At 39.1% G+C, this 27,504-nt stretch overlaps 2 protein-coding genes across 2 annotated transcripts; one reads left to right on the top strand and one right to left on the bottom strand.

Moving 5' to 3' along the window:
• Nucleotides 1–4,600: 4,600 nt before the first annotated feature.
• On the bottom strand, nt 4,601–20,456 carry TPCN1 (two pore segment channel 1). Its single transcript, XM_089489424.1, has 27 exons — nt 20,351–20,456; nt 20,011–20,120; nt 18,016–18,192; nt 17,309–17,422; nt 16,906–17,036; nt 16,476–16,564; nt 15,953–15,987; nt 15,642–15,700; nt 15,464–15,563; nt 14,697–14,813; nt 13,964–14,088; nt 13,644–13,692; nt 13,170–13,233; nt 12,978–13,022; nt 12,634–12,690; nt 12,407–12,460; nt 12,243–12,315; nt 11,553–11,660; nt 11,325–11,396; nt 10,820–10,909; nt 10,412–10,527; nt 9,923–9,969; nt 9,419–9,487; nt 9,252–9,336; nt 8,657–8,784; nt 8,400–8,480; nt 4,601–4,699 (listed from the first exon to the last, which is right to left on the bottom strand). Exons 1-27 carry the CDS (start codon nt 20,454–20,456, stop codon nt 4,601–4,603), a joined length of 2,400 nt encoding a protein of 799 aa, XP_089345550.1.
• A 1,404-nt stretch (nt 20,457–21,860) lies between these two features.
• Nucleotides 21,861–25,834, top strand: DRC10 (dynein regulatory complex subunit 10). Its single transcript, XM_089489422.1, has 5 exons — nt 21,861–21,920; nt 22,038–22,763; nt 23,108–23,341; nt 24,612–24,683; nt 25,535–25,834. Exons 1-5 carry the CDS (start codon nt 21,861–21,863, stop codon nt 25,832–25,834), a joined length of 1,392 nt encoding a protein of 463 aa, XP_089345548.1.
• The last annotated feature ends 1,670 nt before the right edge of the window (nt 25,835–27,504 follow it).

Here is a 27,504-nt window from a genome sequence, read left to right as displayed (position 1 = left end):
TGAATTAGATGAGTTGCACCAGAACCGTCTACCTTGGGGTTTGCGTACACAGTCCAAATGGACTTGGGATGGAAAGTAGATACACAGTCCAAAGAAGTCTTGGATAGACAAAGCTGTAGGGGATTTGGTTAAAGAGACCTACCGTAAAGGGATTTTGGATACGCCATCTAGAACAGAGTGTTGACTGTGAAGTGGAATTTAAATAAACTGTGAAGTAGAGACAGCTGATGACAGATGATAGCCAGCCTAGCAGAGACTGCCATGCTTAAGTGTTAATGGAATTTGTATAAAAGCCATACTGATCTAAAAAAGGGGGAATTTGTTTAGGAAGTTAACATGCCAATACCCTTTTTTTTTTTCTTTCAAGAAAGGCATTTTTGGTTCACTCCAATAATATAGGTACTGTTAGAGGTCAAAGTGCATTGTTGGAAAAAAAGACTGCTAAATTCCAATCATGGCTCCTTTTCTAGTTCAATGCTATATAATGGAGGTTTCATTTTTAGGTGGATTTATTAGGACTGGCTAGACATGGGTCATTTTAGAGATTGGTTCTCATGTCTAAATTTGCAATGCCCTTTGACGTGGGATTTTTATTTAATTTTGGATATTAGTGCTTTCTTTCACTTGTGACATGACACCTTGCGCTATGATTTTTTTGGAGGTGAAATAAAAAAAAAAGTCGTGGAATTACATGCGTGGAATTTACACCTTGAAAATATGCCTTTTATTTCTTTTTCTAGGATCCAAGCATAGCATTTTATTCCACTATAAATTAATTTAATCTATTTGTTTGTATTAGAAGCAGTGGAGTTTTCAGCAAAAGCAATAGCTCATTTCCATTGTACAATTACTAATTATCCTTTCATGTTATCCGCATTTAAACAATTGATTTTCTTGCTGCTGTAGCCAGAAAGACAGCTATTTTTACAACTGCTTTCCAATTCTGTGTTGGTTTGCAGTGTGGCTGAATATTGCCTACTTTAGACTGCATTTTACATTAATTTTTAATGTATGCTTGCTATATTCAATTACATTTTTTTCCACAAGGTTTATATTACTAGACAGTCAGACATGGCAGCTGAGGTCTGCTCCTTCATTATTGTATCTGTAACGTTGGAGATGATCAGCACATTCCAATCATGGCTCCTTTTCTAGTTCAATGCTATATAATGGAGGTTTCATTTTTAGGTGGATTTATTAGGACTGGTTAAACATGGGTCATTTTAGAGATTGGTTCTCATGTCTAAATTTGCAATGCCCTCAGACGTGGGATTTTTATTTCATTTTGGATATTAGTGCTTTCTTTCACTTGTGACGTGACACCTTGCACTATCATTTTTTTCTGGAGGTGAAATAAAAAAAAGTCAGTACATTTTCTGTTTCTAGGAATTACACGTTACATGTGTCTGTGTAGTGCAGTCTTTTACTGATATAAACTAAATTTATATTGTGTGATAAATATCTATATCATACCATATATATAATATATATACCCTTGTGTGTGTGTGTGTATATATATGTGTATGTATGTATATATACCAGTATATATAAAGATTTATGTCAATCTATTTTTGTATTAGGTTGTCATCTGGTTGCAACATGTTGGCAATATTCTATTTTGGTGTGTTGCTTGCATATTGTTTCCCTTGTTGAATGTCAGCCTTTGAAACACGATGGCACTTTGTTCCCTTTGTTGTGTAAGCAGTGTGTATGGTTTTTTTTTTTTAACTGTACAGATGACTCATAAAGAGTACAACATTCTGTGGGCCACCTCCTAGATACTATCATTCCCTAAAGGGTTAATTTATTTTTATTTCTAAGGCTCTGGGTGCCACAGAACCACTGGCAGAGCAATATGTACTAAATGAAGGAGGTTTCCAAAAGAATGGCTCAATGATCAAGTCATAAATTCATCTAAGAAGTCACAAATGACCCTAGAACAACATCCAAGGTTCTGTAGGACTCTCTCTATCTTCAGAAAAAAAAGTCAATGCCCAATGGCCCAAAAGAGAATAGCTAAACAGAAACCGCTGTTCTGTAAGAAAATTAATGGTTGTCATACAGCACATTGATGTTCCTCAAGAAGTTCCACAGAAGAATCCGAGGTAGAAATTCTATCAATGACCAAGCCATAGAATAATTTCAGAGGTCACAAATGACTATAGAACAAGATCTAGGGATATGCAGGTCTCTTGTCCTCACGAAGGTAAAAAGTGGAATTCATGGCAGAGTTGCAAAGCAGAAAAAAAGAACAATAGAGTTTGTCTAGAGTTTGCCATACAGTACACTGAGGGTTTTTGTGAGCAAGCACTGCATTGCTTTAAGAATCTCATACCAATAATCAAGCATGAAGGAGGCGGTGTCTTGGTTTGGGAATGGTTGAAGTGCAAGGAATTTAACGTTTTGGAAAAGAACAGTCAAATTGTAAACCTACTGTAGCAGGACCTGAATGAGCAGTTCATTCTCAGATTACCGCAGATGTTGCATGTTCTGCAGAGGAACGGGCTAAACTTCTTCCAGTTTTGTGAGACTGATCAATAACTGTAAACTACTGCATTTGATAGCAGTTCCTGCTGCTGCGTAAGCATATAGATTTTACAGAATGTTCACTGTAATCCAGAAGCGCCTAACTTCATGCAATCAGACCTACAATAAACCCTATTTATCTGCAGGTAATTTATGATGTATATGTTGAACCCTAGAAAGTAGTTATATTGAGTGATCTCATATTGCTGCTAATAGGATCACCTTATGGTAAGTGCTTATCTATAGCACCCTGGATCATAGGACAATCTGGCATCGGTTGCAGTTGTAGGACATCTATAGGGTCACACACACACCTCAGCGGCGACCAAGATTGAGTGCATCCGACATAAAACATCCGATGGCAGGTAAGGACCATTTATTCTGTCCATTTCTCTTAACGTAAGGTCCTTTATTTTATTCGGTATAGCCTTATGCCTATTCAGTGTATTAAGCTCTACAACTTCTGCCGGAAGGCTGTTCCACTTACCTACCACCCTCTCATTATATTTAAGACTCTGCCTCTCTAATAATTCTCCTCTAAAATATTCTTCCCCTTGTATTCTTTGTTGCATCCCTTTTGTTAGGGGGAAAAAAACACGCATGTTGCAGTGTTTGCCAGCAATGACTAAGATGGGAAATGATTCCATAGCACATTATGTAAGGTGCTGGCTTGCACAGAAATCAGCATTGTTACACCACTGCCAGTCTCATCAGGACCGGTAAAATATTGTGTACCTTGGGTAGGCACATCCATTGCTTGTAACCAAATTTTTTTTGAAGCGTAACATAAGGAAGCATCAGAATATGTGAAATTTTTGAAACGATACATTTAAAAATTAGCCTGAAATAAAGTATTGTGTTTTTTGGTTTTTTTGGACTAATTTTCAGATGCTCATTTTGCCCATGGAGAACACATGAGCATGCTTCAGGAGGTGACTGCCAGTATGTTGTATTCTACCTGGAACACGTATAACCATTGCACAACCTGCTGGAGAAATATGATAATGTCACTTGTCATCACTAATAAATGATCAAAAGCTATCGTTTATTGTATCACTTTCTCGGAAAGGCAATTAGATTTTTTTTTTCCCCCCCCCACCCGATTCCTGTTTTGCATCCACTCATGTGTGCCCTTCAAATTATATATTTATTAGCCTTTAACTCAAAGGTTAAAAGCAGATATATCCACTCTACACTTATTTCATATAGTAGCTGCCCTGGTATGGGTAAATATATATTCAGATGGGCACAGAGACATACAGTTGTGACTCTTACAACTGCCCTGGATAGGTTCAATAGGAGGTGTATAAATTCCAGCAAGGGTTAAAAAGGGTAATACCAGCATTCTGAGCATACTTACATGTTCCAGTTTATAGGCCTGGTATATTAAAGTAATTCATAATTATATGTTGAGATTGAAAAACTAAAACACAACGTTGAAATACTGTTATAAAAGTAAAGTTTATTAATGTTACAAATATAGCTTCATATATATGTGTGTGTGTGTGTGTGTCTGTATGTGTATGTATGTATGTATTATACACGCATATTATCCTCTTTTATGATGCCAAGTGCGATAGTACAATGAAAGGGTAAACACATTTCCAGTCCAGCAGAAGAAGAGATTAGGAAAACCAGCATTGATTGTCTGCATTAAGGATATATATTAAACTGGGGCAGAGAACGTTGGGAAACATTGTATGTAGTAGGAAACAGTAGGAAAACTCGGGCCTTGGCCTCCTATAAGCAAATATTATACAATTCTGTACTAAAGAACAGCAATACCCTGCCATCCTCTTCAAAACCAGTATGAAAATAGTCATTTGACCCCAATAAATTTTAATAAAGCTCTACAGTCTCTTTTGATTAGCATGTGTGTTATTTTGGGACTGGTAGCCTAAAGAGTCTTTCAGGACGCTGGAACAAGCGGGCTGGAGTGTTGTGTTTGACTTAGAACTCACCATAGCCGCATACATGAACACCATAATCCCTGCCAGGCCTATGCTGGCCCTTGAGAAGTATAAATATTAATACTGATAACTGCATAGCGAGATGAGCGGTAGCGTGTGATAGCTCAGTTAACGGTGCGAGAGCGGGGACGCAGGCTTCCTGGAGGATGCTGTAGCTCTATGGACTTCTTCCGACGTGCTTGTGCGTGCTCCTTGTACCATTCCTGGGGAAAGCAGAAAGAGAGCAGCACATTAAATATGGAACAGAAAGAAAAACGTTGTTTTAAAAAAAGGTAAATTAAATGCAAGAACATTTCATTTTATTATCTTGCACCAATCTCGGAACATTAACCCGCAAATTGAAATATCCAACCCTTTGGTCTATTTATTGCATGATATACACAAAACGTTCATTATGTTATCAGAGGTCTCAAACAGTATTTATCCATAACCACCAAGCCCAACACTATAAATAAAGATAAATAAAACAAATACACCTTCCATGCAAAGACAATCCTACAGAGTGAAATGGCTTGTTTTAAATCATTTTATGTTTTATATTAACCTGGTTCCCTCCATTTTATTACATGACTTGTTAGGATGTTCTCTGCATAAAAAGGTACATGCATTTAAAATAGCTATTGTAGTGCAAACATATATATATATATATATATATATATATATATATATATATATATATATATATATATAAATATTGTACAACTCATTTTCTAACGGATGCATACAAGTACCCATAGTAACTCTAGTTGATTCGTATACTGCCCGTATAGTGTATGTAGTACCAGCAACATAGAAGGATAGGACAGTGCTCATGCTTGCGTGCAAGCGCTTTATTAGTAACCCTGGCAAAAGACTAAAACACATGCTCAATTCTTTTAACAGACGCCTGAAAAGTCTGATAATGAACTACACAATAAGCTGGATCCTCCATGCATGGATGTACGGTGTCTTCTTTTAAAGAACGACATGCAAGTCTCTTTCTTATCATTAACAGGAATGTTGTTAATCCCATCAGATATGCGTGTTCAGTTTATTTACTTAATTCATTAACCATTGTGTTTACACCCAATGCCTATAGTGGAATTTTGGAGTCTTCTACAATAAAAGCCAAAAACTTTTGTTACCATTTGAATTTATAGGGATAACCACCCTGCCAGAAATACTCACCTACCTATGACCCTCTGGAACCCTTCACATAAACATCACATAAGTACAAAGGCTGCAGACGGTCTAATGTCTCATCCAGAAGCCACATATTGCCTAGCAAGTCACCATACTTCGCTTATTTTGAGCACCCTTATTTTATGGCACAGGTGTCAAGTGTCTAGACTTAACCAATAGCAGGAGAAATGTGGGTGTTTGATGCCACTCCACGTATTGGTTTCTACTTTGTACTTCAAACAGTATTATTAGGGTGTAAGAAATGTGTTCCTCTTCCGTACAGCTTCTTTAATGCAGCTGATAAAATGTAATGAATGGTATAGCACTTGTGTCATTCTTCTACCACGATGTGACATGTAATACTTGATCCTATATGACCGAATAAAATTGTTTAAAAATAAATAGGAGTACCAGCACCCATTTTTCTAGACATTACATGTAAACAGAATGCGTTTTTGGAGTTCCTGTCTTCCAATAAATTTCTACTCTCAGATAATGCTTCCCCCCCCCCCCCCATTTAATGAAACATGATCTCGGACCTGATGGTTTACGGCTGTTCATGAAGATGGGTGGAGGTGACTCAACCATAAAGCATACAGACTTTCCAACATCTGGAACCATTTAAACCCCTAAGAAGCCAACATTTTCTCTTGTTTTCAAGACTGTGACAGCCTTGCACTGATAATGCAATTTAGGGCCAAGGCTTGTGCTTTGGCATTATTACTAACAAGGCCTTTTCTTACAAAGTTTTACAGAATCAAAGTCTGGGAAAAATAAGCTATTAAAGCATTAACTATATACGACTCAGATCCTCCCTCCCAACAATTTTTTTTATATACACACAGAACAGAGATCCCATTCCTACTAGGTTTTTTTCTACAACCTTAAGCTGTGTCCACAATGGAGGACTACACCCAATAAGTCACGATGTATGGCTGGCTACCACATGACTTTATTTAGTATTTGCTGTAATGCATGCGCTAAGCCTGCTGCGCCAGGACATGTACTTGCTAATGGCATTCAAGGGGGCAAGAAGTACCTTCCATACAATCATGCCTACTGCAGGGATTTCCATATTGACCATAGCAGCATCCACATTTTATCCACTAAGTGCCCCACAGCCCAAAGTACATTGTTCAGAAGCAGGGAGATCCTATGCACAACCATACAAAACATATGCGTGGTCCCCGCTCTGTACAATACATTACAAAACGGAACAAGAAGAATTTCCTTCTATGCATGCCCCCCCTCTGTATCCATACCTCACACATCATTACGTCTTTATATATACATCTGGCTTTGAGAATTCCCCTGGTAACATTACAAATTAACAAACTGGACTGGAATCCATTAGCTTTGAAAAGCCTGCTGCTGGTCTTATATCACAATCTTGCATTGTAACCTGCAGGGACACACAACCAGTGCTAAATGTATTGCACGGAATCTAATCGGCCCATTGTTTTACAATCTGATTATTAATAAGCGGCAGCTCCAGTCTCTTGGTTATTTTTCCTTCCTGCTGTTGTCACCTCGTCGCGTACACCTCACGATATATATATTTCCAATATTCCCAGCACTAAAACAGTTACACACTTGTACGAGGGAAATACACTGGGTTCTCATACAAAAAAGGCTATTTTTAGGAAGATTAAAAAAGCGGACTAGCTTTTATACATGAAAAAGCACATTTCAGCAGGAGGCCTCATATCCAAGAGGGCGTCTTACGCATGCTATACAACGATCAGAAGGAGATCATCTAGTGATTTTTTAATAAATCCTAGAAGAAAAAAAAAAAAAAAAACTTCTTCTGAGCAATTATTGTGTTCTTTATAAAACAAATGTAAACCTTTTTGCATTCGCAGGTTCGGTGAGGTTATTTAATAACACGGGCTGATGAAATATATTCAGCACCAGGTAAGGCACATAGGATTGCTGGAGTGTAAGAAACCTTCATGAACTCTGTCTAGTTATGTTAGGCTACAATACCCAAACTCTACCCCATGAAATAGGGACTGTGATTAACAACTCTGATCTATGGTTACCACTTTTTAGCAATGCTCTTTTTTTTGTAAACTGCCATATTTGCTCAATTATAAGACAATGCCAAACTTTGGATCTTAATACAAAAAAAATAAAATGCCTACAGAAAAACAAAATCAAGACCACCGTTTTTCCTTTCAGCGTTTCCACTCTCATTCACACTCTGTCAACGTCTCCCTAAGTTTTCCGCCGACTGCTTGTGTCCGTGTCAACTTTTCTGCGGCTTCGCTTCTTCACCTGTATCAGCTCCATTGCCTAGGTACTTCCGCAAAAGGTTGGAGCATCAGCGCACACCCTCTCCCCCAATCCGTCTGCATAAAGCCGCAAAAAGGCGGAGCCACTGCACGCATCCCTGGAACAGCCTCTCTCCTGTTCCTCCAATCCGGGGGAGAGGGTGTGTGTGCTGAGGCTCCACCCTTTTGACTAAAAGACAGCCTAGATAATAAGAAGATGCTGTTTTATGAGATGATTTATTGTGAAAAAAACTAATCTCATAATCAAGCAAATACGGTATTTGCTTCACAACAGGATATGGATATGCCATTTTTAAATCCCTTAAATCCATTCTAAATAAACTCTTTTCTGCACTTTTTACAAAACTTGTTACAGAACGACCAGCAAATCATAATGCTGACCATATTAAGTTTCAGCAGAAGAGGCAAATACATTTCATAATCTGATACAAGATAACATCCATCTCACCTGGATCTCTTCCTCATACATCTTCATGCTCAGGTCACTCTTGGTTCTAGATCTTCGGCCCAAGAACAGCACAGATGAAGCCTGAGGAAAGAGTAGGTAAGACAAGGTAACGTACTGAGGGTATGTTAGACCAGACAAGTGAAAACAAACCATACTGAGAAGCTGTGTACATTATGCTGCAAAGCACCGGTAAAATGAAAATGTAAGACGCATATGAAACAGTTAACAAGACCAAGGGATACCTCCATGGTTCTCACCTCATTAGACTGCAGGTGTAAAAGCAGTTTGCGGAGTTGAGCTTGCTCATCGTTGCTCTGAGCGTGTTTCAGAATCAAAGTCAGCTCTTCTTTCCCCACTTCTATCTCCATAGTAATTCCCTTTTCATCTATCCAGGCGAAAAATAAGGGAGGTGGAGAAAAAGTAGCTTAAGACCGTAAATTCCCAGTTCACCAAATGCAAGGAATGGACCTTATTCAACAAAAAAAAAAAAATGTATTCTCACTGTGCACATTTACACAAGCCAACACCTTAGTGTACTCCTGCGCATGCACTGCTGCCCACAGCAACCACTCAGTGTCAACTAAGCTCATTCACTGCCAATCTTTAACGAAGTTTGAAACTAGCTAATACAATGTTCAGACAATGCCATGGGATTTACCACCACAGCCATCCCTGCAGAAACATTGTGTGTGTTTCACCATCTGTCCAATATTTTAAAACATTGTCTTTCTTCAATAAAAGACCCACAATCTAAGCCTGATGCTAATAGTGATTTGCCCTGCATTCTCTGTGTCACACTCAGGGTTATTAAGGATTTGCTTAAAAAGCACTTATTTGTTACATTGGACCTACCTTCTGCATCCTTGTTCTTCCTGCTATAATTCATGCGGAACACAAATGCATCCAGGATGCAGGCCACAATTATGGTGATCACAACCTAGAGAGAAATAATAAGACATGGGGGGTTGTACATGGGGCTTGTGGAGTCTAAAGGATTGGCCATCAAACTGACGACTCACCATGGTGACAATGTAAAAAACCATAAAGAACAATCGCGCCCAGTGGGAGGTTTGGGATGTGACACCTTCCTGCAATAGAAACAGAACGTTTAAAGACTACAGTGCAATGGGATTATTTTGAAACGTCAAAATATAAAATGTAAGCAAGCATCTTACTGCTGTGGGAGATGATACATAGTTAAGTGAAAATGTAATACCGTGCCGTAACATGCATTTTTGTTCCAGAAATTACTCAAGGAAAGTACCGGTAATATACATATATATTTGAGAAGGCGATGAAGACAATTCCCTTACATTCCCACTCTAATAAAAGGTTTAACACAGACACCTATTTTAAGTGATTAAAACAGATTCTACACTAATGTCATAACAACTACATGCTGAATATATAAAAAAAAATATATACATTCATTGCAACAGGATTCCTGTCTGAAAAATGCCCATCACCAATTAATCGCAGAGATTCCGACTGTTAAATTATGCCATGGGCTGAGGGGCACTCACCATGATGATGTACCAGTTGTTAACTACCATTAGCTCAAACAGGGTAACTGCAAAAAAAAAAAAAGACAAAAACTAAGATGTACAGGTCACTCTTTACCCTCATCAAAGCAGTCATATTCAGTTTCTGATGAGTCCTAAATACAAAACGCGTCACGCGATGCTCACATTCTTTATAAATCATAACTTGTGTGCCGTAAGTATAAAGGACCACCACAGCCAAGCCAATGTTCAATTAACAATTAAGAGAAAATCAAATGAATACATAGCCCGCACACCCTGCCCACAAATGTTTACAGATATGTTGTATATGTAAATCAAATTTGGCTACACTAGTGCATCTTAATAGCAGTTGGTACGCAGAGTATACTGTAAATTTGTTTGATTTTCTCTAGCTTTGAAGTAGTACCGTGGACTCCATCAGGAGATTAAACTGTTGCTTTACATTTTACTGACTTAACTAGAATTTGAGATTCCGCTGTCCACTCTTACCAAAACTGTTAAGGATGTTGTCAAAGTTGTTCAGGTAATAATATCCTTCCTCAGGCAGAGTCTGATTTCCCACAGTGCGGTTCAGGAAACGATAGGAGTCCGCTACTGTGCTGGTACTGAACGAAAAAAGCACAGATCAGTGTCAGTCACTACCTACATTTCCACCAATACTTTGTCACTGAAGCATGCCTCCACACCTGCTTTTACATTTGTTTCATTCTTTGTGCTTAATATTTTCCATTTACATGTTAATCTTTCATATGTAACTTCCCTCGATCTATATCAGCAAGCTACACGGTGCTCTCTCTATCTCTGCCATGCTCAACCATGCTTTTCTCAGTATTCTCTATTCGGGGTAATGATACACAAGCCCCAGTTGGTTATAAAATACAGATGGTAAATACTCACTTGCAGCAATTGGGGTACAGCACTCCAGAGAAGAACTCCATGCCCACAATAGAGAAAGAATAATAGAAGATGAGGAGAGTCAGACCCAGACTGCGGGAGATTAAAAAAAAAAAAGTTAAGATATATGTATGTTTACCTGTATTCTACTCATTCTGTGTATGGTTTGTTATCAATAAATACATAGAGGTGGAGGAAGGGAGAAAGAAATTATTAACATTGTAGTTTCAATAAAGTAATGTTAGTATGAATTATGAAGGACTAACCCCAGCGAGCTCCTGCTGCAAAAAGAGCTGGGCTGATACCGCATTGTAGGTGAGATAACCTTTAAAGCTTACTGCATTTACTGGGCATTATGTAGGGTCATCATGACACTTTTGCTTGGGAAAATTCATAATGCATAATGAGGTCTGAGTTCAAACTCTCATGCAAAATCACAGACAGGCTGATTAAAGCAGATGGGGAAACAAACACATAGATGACAAATAATAAAAGGTCAGAAAATTACCTGGCCATTCTAGGAAGTAACTCGAACATGGTGTCTAATACGGTTCTGTAACGCTTCTTCAGTTTAAAAAGCCTGGAAGGGATCATAAACAACACAAACTGAGATGAGGTGCAAACTGGTATGCATAAAATTAAGGTAAGTAATGTGTGCGTATAAAACCATCACCTGAAACTTCCACAAATGTATTAAACTCCCTGCATCCTCAATACAGGTATCCTGCGAACTCACCTGAGCAGCTGCAAAGGTCGCAGCACCACAATAAAATAAAAAGGCTTCATATCAAAGGCAAGAGCCAGCAGTCCCAGCAGAGCCAGCAAAGTCACTGAAAAGTCAAACCTGTGAAGGGGAGAAGATAAAACTAAACAGAGCGTTTGACTATAAACCCAGATCATTTACACTTTGTACATTTAGAAACAAATCCCTGTAAAATGTATCACAATCAGGACAAAATAAATGCTGGTGGCAAAGCATTGCATGATGACAAACATGGTTTAAACAGGCCAAACCTCCAGGGAACTTATGACCACACATACCAAGCTTTATACAGTAATGAAGGTTTGCATTCAAGAGAAATCTTGTTTTGATCCAATACACCCGGAGGCTGTTGTCAGACATGCAATATATTATGTGATCTTCACATGGCGCTCATTCTTTATGGCAACGCTAAAAAAGTCTGTACCCACCACTTTTATTAGTCAGTGTGCCCAGCTGTGTGATTAAGACCAGAGGCATTCTTTTTATTTACTACTTGCCGTATGATAAAGGGGTCAGGGTGTTTGTCTAGCAGATTGGGCCAAGATAACAGAGCCTGGGCACATACAAATGGCTAACATGAAGCTGTCTGAAAACATTATATTATGTAAGAACTAGTAATAGAAAGATGCTGGAAGTTCCCCTTTAACAATATCGCACACTTACAGGTTCCATCCTGATGTAAAGTACTCCATAGGCCCCAGGCCTGTAATCTTCAGAAGGAGCTCGGCCCCATACACTAGAACACAAGTAAATAAATGAGCGCTGAAATCGAAATGAGAGGTGACTCAATGAAAATAATGTCAAGTATACCAGGCTTGCAGACTTACATGTGAGAAAAACAATATAGCTCCAAGGGACACCTTGTGGAAAAAAATTACCACCTGAAAAAGAGGGAAATGTCTGGGAGGTCACACCTTGTGAAGCCATAGGACAGTAAACAGGCAATTACACGTGAAGCAAGTGTGAGGACACGCATTTGCTGTTTCGTGTTGATTATTGATATAAGGGATTAGTGAGTCTTCATACCATATGTGAAATCTATAATCACACTCACCCTGCAGCATAAACGTCTCTGTCAGAATCCAGAAGCCATTGATTGCAACGACTATATCTGTAGAGTAGAAGAACAAACACATGTGATCAGCAACGGAAAAACATGAAACTTGAAGAGTGGCAAAGATAGTACGAGATACATGACTGAATTACTAGTTAACACATTCGATTTCTATAGGCAATATACCGCTGGGAACTCAACATCACTAAATGAATATATACAGAACATATTATACCGACTGAAAAAAGAAAAAGTGTGCTAAGAGCAGGATAAACTAAATATCAAGCCATCCATATTCAGATTTGCACAGAGAAGCATGCATGCAGACGAAATAGATAACTTACACACTCCATACTGGAAGGCTTTAGATTTTGCCAACACATTAATACCTGAAAGAGAAGCCAAATCAAAACATAAGGGCCAATGAAGACAAATACGAACAGAATAAGATATAAGACAGCAGCAGTGGAAGATCTATCCATGTCATTATGCTGATAAAGATCTCTAGCCCAGCAAATCACCCCTTGTTCCTGTACCTTTAAAAATAATTAGTGCTGTAGGAGAGAGGTCATCAAACCAGTGCTCCCGAATTCGCTGTACCTGCAGAAATTAAATAATCAGTCAACCTTGACATGAGGCTCACGCCAGCCTGGTAAATAAAACACTGACGAGGGACGAGTAACAAAGCAGCAGAGCAAAGGCGCATGGCACGTTACAGTGTGCTAAATGTATGTATTACTTCAGTGAAAGAGAAATATAATGGGAGATTTAAGATCCAATAAACTTAGTTTTTTTTTACTTTTAGTGGTCGTTTTCTGAAGCCTTTGTGTCTAGGTTTTGGCATCATATATTTAACTTCATATAGAGGAACAAGAGCTGACTAAGGCTTTTTTTTTTTTTTATATATATACACCATGATGGGATGGACAATGTGATCCTGAAAATGCAGAGAGCTAGTAAACATTGATTATTGGCGGAGGGATTTAATCCAATCACACAGAGCTACTCACCTTCCACTTCAAGTCCACAACTTCATAAAATTGGTAGAAATCTTTTAACCTGCAAGATACAAACTGTATGAAAAGCAAAAGACTCCAGCAACTACAGTATATGTGTGAGTTCAGATGCCTAAATATTCCTTATAACAAACCTAATGAGGGTGACAGGAATTTTACTTTTTGTATTTATTTTCACAAGCATTAACATTTGTGACTTTAACACATAGGCTGCTAATGAACATGCCTCTGGTTGCCATAAAATGACACAGCTGGCTGGCAACTAGAGTCATCTGAATCCCCCCATGTGACACCAGGACCCTTTCTTTATTTACCGGAGGTTATCTGCTCCATTCTGCTTCATGGCCCTGAACGTAAGATATCTGTCCCGAGCGGACATGAGAGGCTTGTAGAACCTCATCATCCCATCAAAGTGACGATAGGAGATTCCAGGGGGTCCCTGCAAATGAAGATATTTAGGTATGGACAAATCAATACACACTGCTAAATCAATTTTTGTACATCATACTTATATATGAAAGCACAGGCACAGCAACACAGACACATGGTATTAGGTGTATCCATTTACATGCCTGGCTACAGAGGTCACTGTATAACAAATCTTTTCCTGGCTTAAAAGGGGCTCTTCCTACTGCTTACCCAATATGAAGTATTGTAGCTGCCCATCTAGCTTTTTCATTTCATTTACATAAGCCTTCTTTTTCTCTAACATGATGCATAGTACATTTTATAAATTCGGCAACTCAAAGAAGGTCCAGTGTAAAAGAGCAAGATATGAACTTATGTTCCATTCACAAACAAAATGACTAGAGGAAATAAACACGTAAACAATATTATGCCAATTTTAAAAAAAAACAAACAAATAAGCGATGCACAGATTCAGGGAAGATGGTCCCTAAATAGGCATTTACCAAGAAGTGTCTACTTAAGGAACTCCCGCACACAAGATGGGTAACCAGATGCTATAACCTCATAACAGCGCCAAGCTGTGAGGTGCCCCAGGCCTCTGGTAGATACCCCACACCACTTACTGCTTCCTCTGGATACCTGGGAGTTGAGAAGCAGCTGGTAGCTGAACTGACTGGCCATGCGCTTGTGCAATAGCAAGGACTTGAACTTCTTCTTCTCAATGTCGTTGAAAGTGTCAAAGACGACTGCCAATAGCTGGAGAAAAGAAAAAAAAAAAAAAAGCGTTCAGAACATGGATGCGTTTGCTGGGAATCTCCAAGCTTAAAACTATTTTGGACAGCAGCCAATCAGAAGTGTCAAAGTGTCCTGCATAACCCTACTCTTTCAGCAAGCTTCAGGCTACAGCACACAACTAAACCTATAGCCTCCTATACAACTACTACATGAATAGATCAGTTCTACGCAACCCACACTACCATCCAAATTTCACATCTCCTAAACTAGGTAGTAGTGGCTGGCACAGCACCCCCAATGTTAAATCTACTACTACAGGACCAAGGAATTCAGTAACAGGTTTTTGGCTTACCCTATCGAATCCCTTTTTTCCCGCAACCAGACAGTTCATTCGATGTGGCCATGTGGGAGCTACAATGGAGGTCACTTTGCCACAACATACCTTCACTGATTTTAAGCTCCCTAGGAGAAAGGAGGATCTCCCCAACCAGTCCTTGGCCCATACTACCTGCTAAACCGTCACTATTGGTACACGTGTACAAAGCTTCAGAAGGACCCGGAAGGTTTGGCCAGTCGTTTGTCACACCAACATCACATGTAATTGTAATTAGTGGAATGTGTCCTGTTGATGTGTAATGAACGAAGGTTGAGCTGCACTGTGGAAAGCTCACCAGGTTCATGATGAAGTACAACTCAATAGACAGGTAGACTATGAAGAAGATGCAAGACCATGGATTGCGAGAGTATGCTGGCATCATGACATCTGGAAAACTGCGATACAAAAAGGTGTTACGTTGAGGGATTACCAGTGTTTATAGGCAATTGACAGTAGCAAGGGGTGCCACTTACTTTGCAGTTGTTAGAAGCACAAACAGGTTGACAAGGCTATTCTCCAGAGTGCTAAAATACTGAAAAGCGAAATAGGGTAGGTTAGACATGCACAAACACCACAAATAAAAAGCTGGGGCAACCAAAAAAGCACATACAGAGATGGATCATATGCTACGTGTAGGTACACACAGCAGGCATTTAACCATCCAAAAATATTTTGTACCCCAGGCTATAAACCCTTCATGCAGCTTATTGTAGTATAAAAACAGTTACAAGTGTGAGCACCGTGATGAAGAAGAAGAAGAAAAAAAAAAACTTGCAGAACCTACCGGATCAGAAACATTAGGAGAAAATAAGTAGAAACCTAGAAAAGATCACAAAGCGGTCTAATAAGCAACAAATAAATGACATAATATAGCCATATAGCCACTTTTTTTTTTTTATATAACATTCCAACATTATGTAGCAGAAGATACTAACACTGCTTTCCTAAAAATGTAATTAAGATATTCTGATATAAAACAGGAACACATCTGTTAGTTTAGAATCCATCATGTATTTTAACATTCACATAATGTCACTGCCTCAGCTTGTTTCTACTCGTCATACACTATGTACTTCGAGAGATGAATAGTATTTGTTCATAACTGCTCAGTCCAGAATGGGACATAGCACGATATTTGTCAACTAACTAGACTAAAAGCAACAAAACAGAAAGCAACTTCAGTCTATATTTTACTAGCAACTAGGGAAAATTAAGTTATTTACCGCCACTGCAAAAACAGTCTCCACAAATAAAAAAAACAGTTTATAACCCAAACTGGTGTACCAAAGCACTTCTCCAGTACTTACCCAATATGGCAAATATGACCATAAAGAACAGGAGGAGAAGAAGAATGTCTATGAAAGGCGGAAGAGACTGAAAGATCTGACGTAGATTCCTGGGGGTAAAACATTTAGAGTAATTTAGAATACTGTTACCACAAGCAGAAGATAGAAATATGTGCTGAGAAAGGCAGTTGATTTAGGTGTTATCCCTGTCTAAATATATAACCAATTCTGTTTTTGGTTAACGTCAAGTATTTTTAGGCGAAAGGGTCACTTAAGGCAGTTACTGAGGTACCCTCTGAGTCTTTCAGAAAGATCAGACGACGTGGGATGTAACCTTGCATATCAAAAATTTATTTTCAATGTAAATTAAACGTTCACAACATAGAGATATGGTATAACTACCAACTACCGCGCACCAATAAATCAGATTACAGGTCAGTAATATCCTTACCTCCGGACAGCTCCACAGTATCTGCAGTCCACCAGGAAAATGGGACGCAGGGTTCGAGTCACACGCATATGAGAAGTCTGTCTCACGAGCACCACGATGGCTTCTATAAACTGCACCAGTAGCACACAGCTCTGCGGGATCACAGTTATAAATGTTGCTCATCACACATTAGGCAGACTTCACAATACAATCATAGTTCCTGATGTATAAATAAATGCATGTGTATAGATGTATGACACAAAAACGTATGCATCGATATCCTGTGTGTTTTTTTTAAAGTAACACAGTAAAGTGTAAATGCAGATTCACGCATAGTGGTATATACTCCTGCAAACATATACAGATTGAATCTATCATTATCATCAAACCATCTGCTCCAGTCTTGCACCAAACAAGGCCTGACCTTTAGCACGGTTCTTCGATGCTTCAGAAAAGTCCGACAGCCCAGCCATCTCATTTTCATGCTCAGCTCAAACGCCACCAGTGCCAGTGCTAGCAGCTCCAGTGTAGCATGGACCTGCAAATACAATGTCAGATTGGAAAGGGACAGAAGATTGTTTTATTAGGATTTCATACAATGTGGATCAGTGCCTTGTTAATAGCACTAGAAAAAGATAAATATCAAGCATTCATAAACAAACACAGAAAATATGATAAAACTATAAGGATTTAGAGAATTTTTAATGTAGTATTTAATTGATATTCTTACTTAGAGACACTACATTCTAGGTCATCATGACCTCCTAAATGAGCAAGGATGGTAGATAAGTGGAACAGCCTCCAACAGTGGTAGAGGTTAATAAAGTAATTGGATTTAAACATGTGTGAGATAGGCTTAAGACAAGGCCAAGGACCAAAGACAGGAAAAGTAGGTGGGCCGAATGGTTCTTATGTGCCACCAAGCTTTGTTCTTTTTACAAGAGAAGAAGTCTGATTCACATGTACTGCGATGATAAGATCACAGCAAGCAAAATAGTCTTTTGGGTCATTTAATTGGTTGTTAGAGCACTTTTAAAACATTACACCTTAATCACTTATTAATATATAATATTGCTGGCTACAGTTGATTACCGATTTGCAGTACATCATTGTGAAACAATAAATACATACGTAAATGTCCAGGCGCAGAAATGGGACTGCAGGAGCCTCACATAGTGACAGTAGTAGCAGCATAAGACCTGTGCCAAGTTCCAATAAATAGAACAAGTGGTTGTGTGCAAACAGATAAGCAGATAGAGCTTTGGCATCACGAGGATGAGTGTAAAACTTGTCATTGTTTTTCCCCTCCTGGAAAAGAAAAGAAAAAATCAGGAATATGCATCCCGACAGTCTAAAAAACATAATGGTGAGCATCTGTTGATCGTTGAGGGTTGGTGTAAAAAGTGAATATTGTCCCCTAAGAATTTGGGAGCATTTAAGGGTGTACTTCACATAAACTCATGACAATTATTCTGGTCCTTTGGCACACACACACAAAATGGAGAGACTCGGGATGCTATTGGGAAATATAGGAAACAAAGACATGATTTGCCCTGTGACAGTTGGGGCAGAGGAGTAGAGAAAAAAAAAATCGTATCCATCTATATAAGCAATAGTAAAAAACCTAATTTGCACCCTCCTACAAGACTCCCCAGTTACCTTAAAAAATATATATAGAAATATAAAAAAAGAATACGATTGGTTGACTAGTTTTAAGGGAAGAAAAACAAGAGACAATTTGAATTGGGGGGAGCTAAACTAACTTACTACTTAATACAAAAATTATGGGGGAGTTTTCTACAGTCGCTTATTTTCTGAGCAAGGGAGAAAAAGCAATATGCTATGTTCACGTGAAAAACACAACAAACACAGTAGTAAATCACAAAGCTTGGAAATATAATGTTCCTTGCTCCTGTGGGCTTTAAAGTTCGTTGCCTTTAAGCCGAGTTATTCTGCTGCTTTGTACATGGTTTCCCTGGCTTTTGACCCTCCATCTCTGCTGTCTCTGCCTTGACCACAGATTGGACTGAGCACAATATCTCTTAGATCCTCATCTATTACCACGTTCTGGACTATTGTATTTATTTTTCTGGTTCTCTGCCATCGGGTTCCACTCCTGCTAAAAGGAAGCTCCCATTCCCGTGACAGGAAGAGACTGGAGATAAAACGGCTGCCTGAAAAGTGTCAAAACGGCCCTTGTAACATACTCTTGGGTGTCTTATCTTCAGTGACGGTTTGATATCTGTGAGTACTCCTAAAGTCCACCATGCTAAATTTGAACGTAAAAAAAATAGTTTGGAAAAAGTTGTGCCTAACGTCTAATACCAGTATTTGCCCTATAAGGGTCAAAGTAGATAAAAATCCTACTCATATAGGGTGATTTCAAAATCAAGGCAAATTAATATATTGTATTTTTCCCCATTGGCTCTAGCTGTGTACCATTATTTTTAAAGATTTTATTCATATAAAATATCTTACATTTATGAATATGGTTGCAAAAGAAAGCCCTACGTGTGCTAAAAAAATAAATTTGTGTGGGTACGTTAACTGAGAAAGAGGAGAAATATGGGTGAACAAAGACATTACAAAAACACAAAAATTGCCGGTTCTGTAGTGTAAAAAAGGTTAATTCTGCAATACATATTGGTATTGTGCAGGTGCTAATTTTCTGTTTATCTTATGTGCTTACAATATCCTTAGAAATCAGTCCCAGTGTACTTTTTGTGACCAGCCTTCTGATTTTTGTTAACAAGGATGTATCCCTGTACCTCTGCTATAGAAAATAGTGGTCAGGAAATGTATAATAATCACTTATTATACATTTGTTTCCAGAAACCCATTTCTGCCAGTATCATCAATTAAATGCCAGTGATGTAAATACCCCTGTGCATTATAGGCATTACTACTGCCTCACAACGAGAAAAACAAACTGAAGAATATTGGTGCTTACACGAGATGTAAAACATTAGCTTCTTTCCCTTTCTTGAGTTAATATATGATTTTCAAAGTCTGCAGAACATAGTATACTTTAATCAGCCACTGAAGCATATAATGTTTACACCTGTTACTGAACACAAATAAGAACATAAGGTTTTGTGTTACTTTGGTTGCCAGCCTTGTTCTCACCTGGAGGTAGATGGCGGCTTCCTGATATCGGGTTCCCCAGCTCTGGGCTGAATCCCCCGACACCCGACCTTGCTCCGAGAGATCGGTCAAAAGATCATACTCTTCTCTGGCTGCAAGTAACAAAAAAGTTGAACCATACAATTAATAAATAACTATTCAGTCATTTAATACCTAGGTATCCAAGATGCCAAAGGTCAGCAGATACATAAGAATAACGTTTATTTCCATACAGAAAATAAAATCTTTGGAAAAGGTTGGCAAGTTGCCATTCCCTCATTAACTTGTCCCTAGAAAGCTTGAAAGTTAAACACCGGTTTCTCTGTGAATAAAAATGTCTTACCTGAGGTCAGGTCCCTGTTGGCGCCCTCTCTAGAGAAATCAGCACAACTTCCATTTTCTTCAAGGGTGAGAATAAGAGGCTCGTCTTCTTCTGGCCTCCCTGCCATTCTAAAGATCTTCAAGCCACTTCCGACAAGGCTCCAGCAACCTAACTCCGAGTGTGACTTTTACCTATAGGGAAATACCATGTTGGTGGCATACAGTGGCAGATTTTATCTGTAGACCGATCACACATCGAAACGGCAAAGTTCTTGATAGCAGTATCATTTCTCCATTGAGTATACAAACAGACCAGAGGAAGACGGGGTGTCTGAATCCAAAGAACAAAATGGGGGGGGGGGGGGGGAAATGAAAATAAAATTGTCAAGTAAATCACGCTAAGCGGCTAGCTCGCTGGCTTAGGTATGCAGTAAAACGGGAAACGCATGCAAAACATCCAATCCGAAATAAGGAACTTAAGTGAATTGCAACATTAAATATTTTAGTTAAAAAGACAATCGTTTAGTTAGTGTCAGCATGCTTTCATAATCACACAAACGGGTGAATTTCCCGCCTCATTCATTTTGTGAGGGCAGCCAGACGGATAGTCTCACAGACACGAAGTCCAAGTATCGTACGCTGGCCAGAATTATGTTGCTAGGCCAACAAAGCAAGCCTATAAATACCAATTCTAACAAAAATAACAACTTAGATTTAATAATACTGCACATTTTTTCACTTGCAACCCAAAGGAAATGCTCATTCACTCGCTGTCCACCTGCAATAAGGTATTTTCCCATGGAGCTAAATGAGTTACTATAACAACCCAGAACCGCCATAACTGCTCCCCATCATCATATTCCCTGAGGATAAATACCCACATGAAATCCCCACAGCCCAGCTAGTAAATGGCCCGAATAGACACATCTGTAATATCTTACACCAAAGCCTGTTCTGGCTTGTCTTGTGAAAACCCGCTCCGTATGACGCAATATTTACCTTGGTACCTTGTTGCGCGGGACTTCAAAAGACAAGTTTCTCTGTTCCAGGACTGCGAGCCAAAAACAAGAGCAGCTCCCTATTTACTGCACCAGAAACCCTCCGGGCTTCCCGCACATGCGCAGTGGACGGAGCTGAGCTCTGGTTTACACATGCGCAACATTCCTTCACAGATCAGCCAACCAAAAAACACACGCTAAAAAAAAAACATGCGATTCTACACACTAAAGACGGCAGACGTCATGCTATCGAAAATGTCATCAGTACGGAGCACACAAACGATACTTAGATGTCAATCTGCTTGGAGACCTGCTCATGGTAAAGGGCAGGAGATAGACTCCGGTAATGAAGATTGCGATAGGGGATGTTTGAAACTTCTTTTGTGTATAGAACTCTGAAAATAAGGACGTGGACCTGCGCATATGCAAAAGACGAGATGTTTCGATTGGATGGCTGCGAGACACTACCTCCCTCCGTTACGTATTCCGTCACCTTAGCAACAGTATGTATACGGAAGATGCTCCTTTAGGGGCATGTCTGACATAGAAGGGGCAAGAGCTGACATCAAAGGGTCCCGTAAAGGTGAAGTAAAAGTAAATGAATTAACACTTACCACTTGTTTTGGGCACGTGTTACTGATTTATGATGACGTATATACTATAACTTACTATGTGAACATTGAGTTATTCAATCATTTATTTTTCTCCTAGGTAGCAGAAATGACTACAGAAGTTATTTCTCCTTTCCACGCCTTGATGAGTTCCTCACCTCAGCCCCTGGAATCCCCATTAAATAATGAGAGCAGTCCTTTGAAAAAAGGTCCAAACAAGGCTCTTGTTAAAATTGACAGTATGAAGGTGCTGGAACCAGGCCGCAAAAAACTAACTTCGATAGAGACTCAAAGAATTATTGCAGTGCTTGATGAGACAGTTAAAAAGCTGGAGCTGGTCACCCTATTCCAACATGCAGCAAATAATCTGGATAGATTTAGTGTGGTTTTTGGATCAGAGCTGACAGGGGCTATCCGAGAGCATCAAAGACTTCAGAATAACATGCAGCAGCAACTCAATCGACTAAACAGAGAAAATGCAGCGGACCGGAACAGTCCTGAATTGGATGAGCGTAATCTTTCAACATTACGTGAAGCCATCCAGAGTTCAGTAAGGAACACTCTGAGGCTCTTTCTTGCCAATCCAATCGCGAGCAAAGCTTTGCAATCCGAAGCTCATGTGCGGGATCTGGGCTCCCAGCAACTCATCCAGATATTGTCAGAGCTAAGAGATTTTCTGTTTGAAATGCTTCTGACCAGCCCTTTAGAGCTGAATCAAAGAATGTGCTACCTCCAGAAAACTATGCAGCGTGACCTGAAAAATAGGGATGCTCTGGCAACTTTGGAAGAAGAACTTAATAAAGCCATTCTTGATCGGGATACAGAGGTAAGTTAGGAACAGCAGATCTGTAGTTATAGTGCAGAACTATACACGTGGTCTTTGGCCACCTCATTCCATCCTATGCACATATAGTACATAACCTAGCAATGGACTGTATGAAATAATCAGTGCATAAAAAGTATCTGCTGTTGTGGCTTTTTACTTTAACACGAGGGTACGCAATGAAATTTCTTAAGACCCGCTGTATTTGTTACCTGTACAACCATATAGGGCAGCCAGAGAACCTGTACTTTAAGTTGTAAATTATGGTAATGTGATCCTTCTACACTAAATACTAACCATGCAGTGCTACAAAAGACGAGCAATAAGTTGTTGTACTTGCTCTACAGATTTCCAAGAAGAATGAGGTTATCAGGCAGCTGAAGATCAGTCTGCATCAGCTGGAGAAGGTTTCCGAGAGCCAGGTGAGACGTATAATGCAGGAGGCTGAGAAGCAGCAGAAATCTGACCGTCGATCCTCAGAAGGAAAGTGCGCCAAACTCCAACAGGACCTTCAGCATTTAAGATCACAGCTTAGTGCCACCATTGCTGAGAATCGTGAGATAGAGCTGAACCTAAGAAAGGTATGTAACTGTGTTGGAAGTAGTTATAATATGTAATCAATAAGTAATGCGGTTCTCAACTTTCAGCTGAGGGACCAAGCCAAAGCTAGAGACCCAATGATTTAGTGCTCAAAAACATTTGGCTTATAATGGAAAGGGCCATGCCGTTCAGTGCATACAATAATGTTCTGTCCAATGTATATGTGCCAAAATGAACCAAAAGTACAGAAGGAACTCTAGTTATAAATGCTAAAGCCCTTGCTGCTCTAGACATCTTGGGGGTTATATGTGAAACTGCAAATAAAACAGGTAAAGATTCTGGCAGTGACCCAACATCTTTAAGTCAGAACAGTCCAGGGGGAATTGCTCCCCTGTCCTCTTGTCAGTCTTCCTCTGCTCTCTACCTTCTGCAAACAAGAATTCTGAGTAGTCTGAGAATCTGGCCAATTAAAGTCCACAACACATGGAACTTGTTGTCTACATATACATCTGGAGGCCACTCATAAAGGTGACCAACCTGCAAATATATTCAGTTTTTCATTTATATATGACACAGGACGACAAATGAGGCATAGCTCTCCTTTGGAATAGTTTAGGTAACCAGGTTTTTCTAAAACTCTGAAAAACAGCCCGAGAACCATTGATTCCAGTAGGTAGTTCTCCTGGCATCAACCAAACCTGTATTCGTCCATCAGACTTCTACATAGTAAAGCGTGATTCATCACTCTAGAAAACAGGTTTCCACTGCTCCAGAACCCAGTGGTCGTGTGCTTTACACCACTCCAGCTGACACTTGGCATTGCGTATAGTGATCTTTGACTTGTGTGCAGCTGTTCAGCCATGGAAACCCAGTTCATGAAGCCCCTGGCCTACCACTTCATGGCCATAGACACAGTGGTCCGGGGCAGACATTTCATGAACCGACTTATGGCAAAGGTGGCATCCTTATCACAGTGGCTGCATATGTGCTTGATTTTATCCACCTGGTAGCAATGGTCATGGCTGAAACACCTAAACTAATTCACAGTTGTGATGTCATACATAAACCAATGGTTTGCTGCACCGCTATATACTGGCAAATATCCTGGGACCCATAACAAACAGTGGGGAAAAAAACAGTTGTGGAGGGGGGTCCTCCTCCTTTTAGTTATTGTAGTGTTTAGCTAGAGTATCTTTTTTGTACCCAACACGTTCCATATAACTGTAATATATGGTTCAATGAATTAATAACAAAACAAAACTGAATGATTTTTTTTGTCAGCTGCAGAATTTTGTTTGTTTTCTTTTACAGAAAAAATATAAAGTTGAGACTGAGATTGAGAACTGGATACAGAAATATGATGCTGATATGGGAGAAAAGCAAGTAAGATGCTAAGAGAGAGTTGGATCTATTACCTATGATAACAAATGATGTCATATTATGGATATATGCATGCCATACTTCTACTATATAATATCATACATGATTTTCCAGCAACTGCGAGGCCCAAACTGAAGACAGAAAGGCAGTCAATTCATACAAATATTAACCCAATTTTAGTAACAGTGTATATTCGATATAGCCCAAATTCTTTGGTGCACATTATGAGTCCTCAACTCTTTACTGCAAGTTCTCCTCAAGATGGGAAACACTGATGGTACCCAATCCTTTTGCATATGGATATCTTCACAGATTTATTTCCAGTATTCCCCAATTTGAGGAGAAGTTGCACATCTGAAAGAAGCTGACATTTCTTTCCTGCTATTTGAACTAGCCATTAGGAGCCAACTGGATTTCTGGCCAACAGGATACCGCTTTTGCGATTTTTCTAACAATTCTAGCGGTGACATGACTTTTTTGAGATTTTGGATACCTTGCCTCAAACATGATTTTTCCTTATGTTTATCAAGACTGACTTTTGCCAATGTTTTGTGTCATATTAATAAGATTATACACAAGGTTAGGCACAAGCAATTCAACAGAATATTATCTCATATGCAGACATTCTAAGAGACAATATTATACTTCAAATTATAATTCTTGAAAGCAACCCTCAACAAGTGATTTCTTTGCTGTGCCCCCTTTAGGTTATGGTTATCTTTTGTCCTTCGTCATTTGTTCCTCCTTAATTGTTAGGTGATGGAAAAGTTTGATATTGATTGCTTTTGTCATTCCTGATGAGCCATAAATAATACATTGTAAAATGATTAGTGACATTGGCTACTGTTTTCCAGGCTGAGCTGGAGGAGTTGGAGGCCCTTTATGCTGAGGAGAAAGCCCATCTGGAGGAGTTGACAGATAAGCTGGCCGTGCTAGAGGTAGAATACGTCCAGATTGTTGAGGAGAGGCGTCTGGCTCAACTGAAGAAGGAGGCAGCAGAGGAGGAGTTGGCCAATATGACCAGGGCTGCTACTGTCATTCAAGCATTCTGGAAAGGCTACCAGGTGCGCAAGACAATGAGATCTAAGAAGAAGAAAAAGAAGAACGGAAAAAGGACAGGAAAGAAAGGGAAGGGGAAGAAGGGAAAGAAATAGAAAACCAAAACTTCCCCTCTTGCATCTTTTTTTCAGGATGGCTGTTTCTTTTTCTGTGTCACTAGTATAGTGAATGTCCCAAAACAATGTGAAACTACATATCCTAATAAATTCTTCTTCATCTGCATTCTACAAAATATTTTCTATGTTCTCCATTGACGATGGATTTATCCAATGATCCAATGTGATTTATTCAACAAAAATATATTTACCGTATTGGCTCGGATATAGGCCGCCCCCGTGTATAGGCCGCACCCTAAAAGTTTGGTGCTTTTTTAACCCCTTCGTGACAAAGGCTGATTTTACTTTTTGTACCCTTCGTGACAATGGCCTTTTTAACATTTCTGCGCTGCTCGTGTTTAGCTGTAATTTTCTTCTTTCCCGTTTACTGAACCCACACACATTAGATATTGTTTTTTTCAGGACAAGAAGGGCTTTCTTTAGATGACATTGTTTTGATTGTATCATATTATTTACTATTAAAAAAAGTATAAAATATGGTGAAAAATTTAGAAGAAATTTCTAACTTTTTGTTGAAAAATCTTTTACTCATCTATAAAAGGTAATGAAAAAACCTGCTAAATAGATTCTACTATTTGTCCTGAATTTAAAAATACCCAATGTTTTTTTGCTTTTTTCTACACATTATGGGGCAATAAGTACAGGTAGCGTTTTGCTATTTCAAAGCCATTTTTTCCAAATCTGGTAATTCTTCCCCCCATGTGCCATTTCGGGTCTCTTTGAAGCCAGCCAATGCAATTTTCCCCAATCAAGTCATATATTTTTGAAAACTAGACAGTCCAGGGTATTCCAAATGCTAGTATTTTAACCCTTTCCAAGCACTAATTCTACCATCAGCCTTTGTCAAACTTTATGGTAGTAATTTTTTTTGCATTTGTTTTTTCACACACATTTTACTTCAGGTATGAATAAACAGGTTCTGGTATATGTTACTGTCACAAAACACCCCAATATGTGTTCAGCAACATCTCCTGAGTACAGAGATACCTCACATGAATGATTTTGCCTGGCTGTTTGGGGGCAAAAAGGCCACATTTGGGGCATGCGCATTTTTCAATGTTGAACTTTGGCATTTGGGGATCCACTGCCCATACCCTATTTGGTACATCTTTGAGCCGGGCCATTTCAGTATGCCCATTAAAGCCATATATTTTTGAAAACTAGACACCCCAGGGTATTTCAAATCCTAGTATTTTAACTCTTTCCATGCACCATATCTACCACCAGTTTTTGTCAAACTTTGTGGTAGTAATTTTTTTGCATTTGTTTTTTCACACACATTTTACTTTAGGTATGAATAAACAGGTTCTGGTATATGTCACTATCACAAAACACCCCAATATGTGTTCAGCAACATCTCCTGAGTACAGCGATACCTCACATAAATGATTTTGCCTGGCTGTTTGGGGGCAAAAGGGCCACATTTGGGGCATGCGCATTTTTCAATGTTGAACTTTGGCATTTGGGGATCCACTGCCCATGCCCTATTTGGTACATCTTTGAGCCGGGCCATTTCAGTGTGCCCAACAAAACCATATATTTTTAAAAACTAGACACCCCAGGGTATTTTAAATGCTGGTATTTTAACTCTTTGCATGCACACACTTTACAACCAGAATTTTTTCAAAGTTTGCAGTAGTATTTTTTTG

The sequence above is a fragment of the Sceloporus occidentalis genome, unplaced genomic scaffold, assembly GCF_023333645.1.
Source record: "Sceloporus occidentalis isolate IW3139 unplaced genomic scaffold, rSceOcc1.0.p SCAF_40, whole genome shotgun sequence".
NCBI classification, from domain to species: domain Eukaryota; kingdom Metazoa; phylum Chordata; class Lepidosauria; order Squamata; family Phrynosomatidae; genus Sceloporus; species Sceloporus occidentalis.
Note: the sequence above shows the minus strand (reverse complement) of the source record. Positions and strands in the feature narration are given on the sequence as shown.

Coding starts and splice junctions, on each gene's coding strand:
- TPCN1 (XM_089489424.1), bottom strand. CDS start 20,456: ATGGCAGGGAGGCCAGAAGAAGACGAGCCTCTTATTCTCACCCTTGAA. Junction 9,488..9,922: donor ACAACTGGTACATCATCATG/GTGAGTGCCCCT, acceptor TTTCTATTGCAG/GAAGGTGTCACATCCCAAAC. Junction 9,337..9,418: donor TTTTTTACATTGTCACCATG/GTGAGTCGTCAG, acceptor ATTTCTCTCTAG/GTTGTGATCACCATAATTGT.
- DRC10 (XM_089489422.1), top strand. CDS start 21,861: ATGTCTGACATAGAAGGGGCAAGAGCTGACATCAAAGGGTCCCGTAAA. Junction 21,921..22,037: donor CCCGTAAAGGTGAAGTAAAA/GTAAATGAATTA, acceptor TTTTTCTCCTAG/GTAGCAGAAATGACTACAGA. Junction 24,684..25,534: donor CTGATATGGGAGAAAAGCAA/GTAAGATGCTAA, acceptor ACTGTTTTCCAG/GCTGAGCTGGAGGAGTTGGA.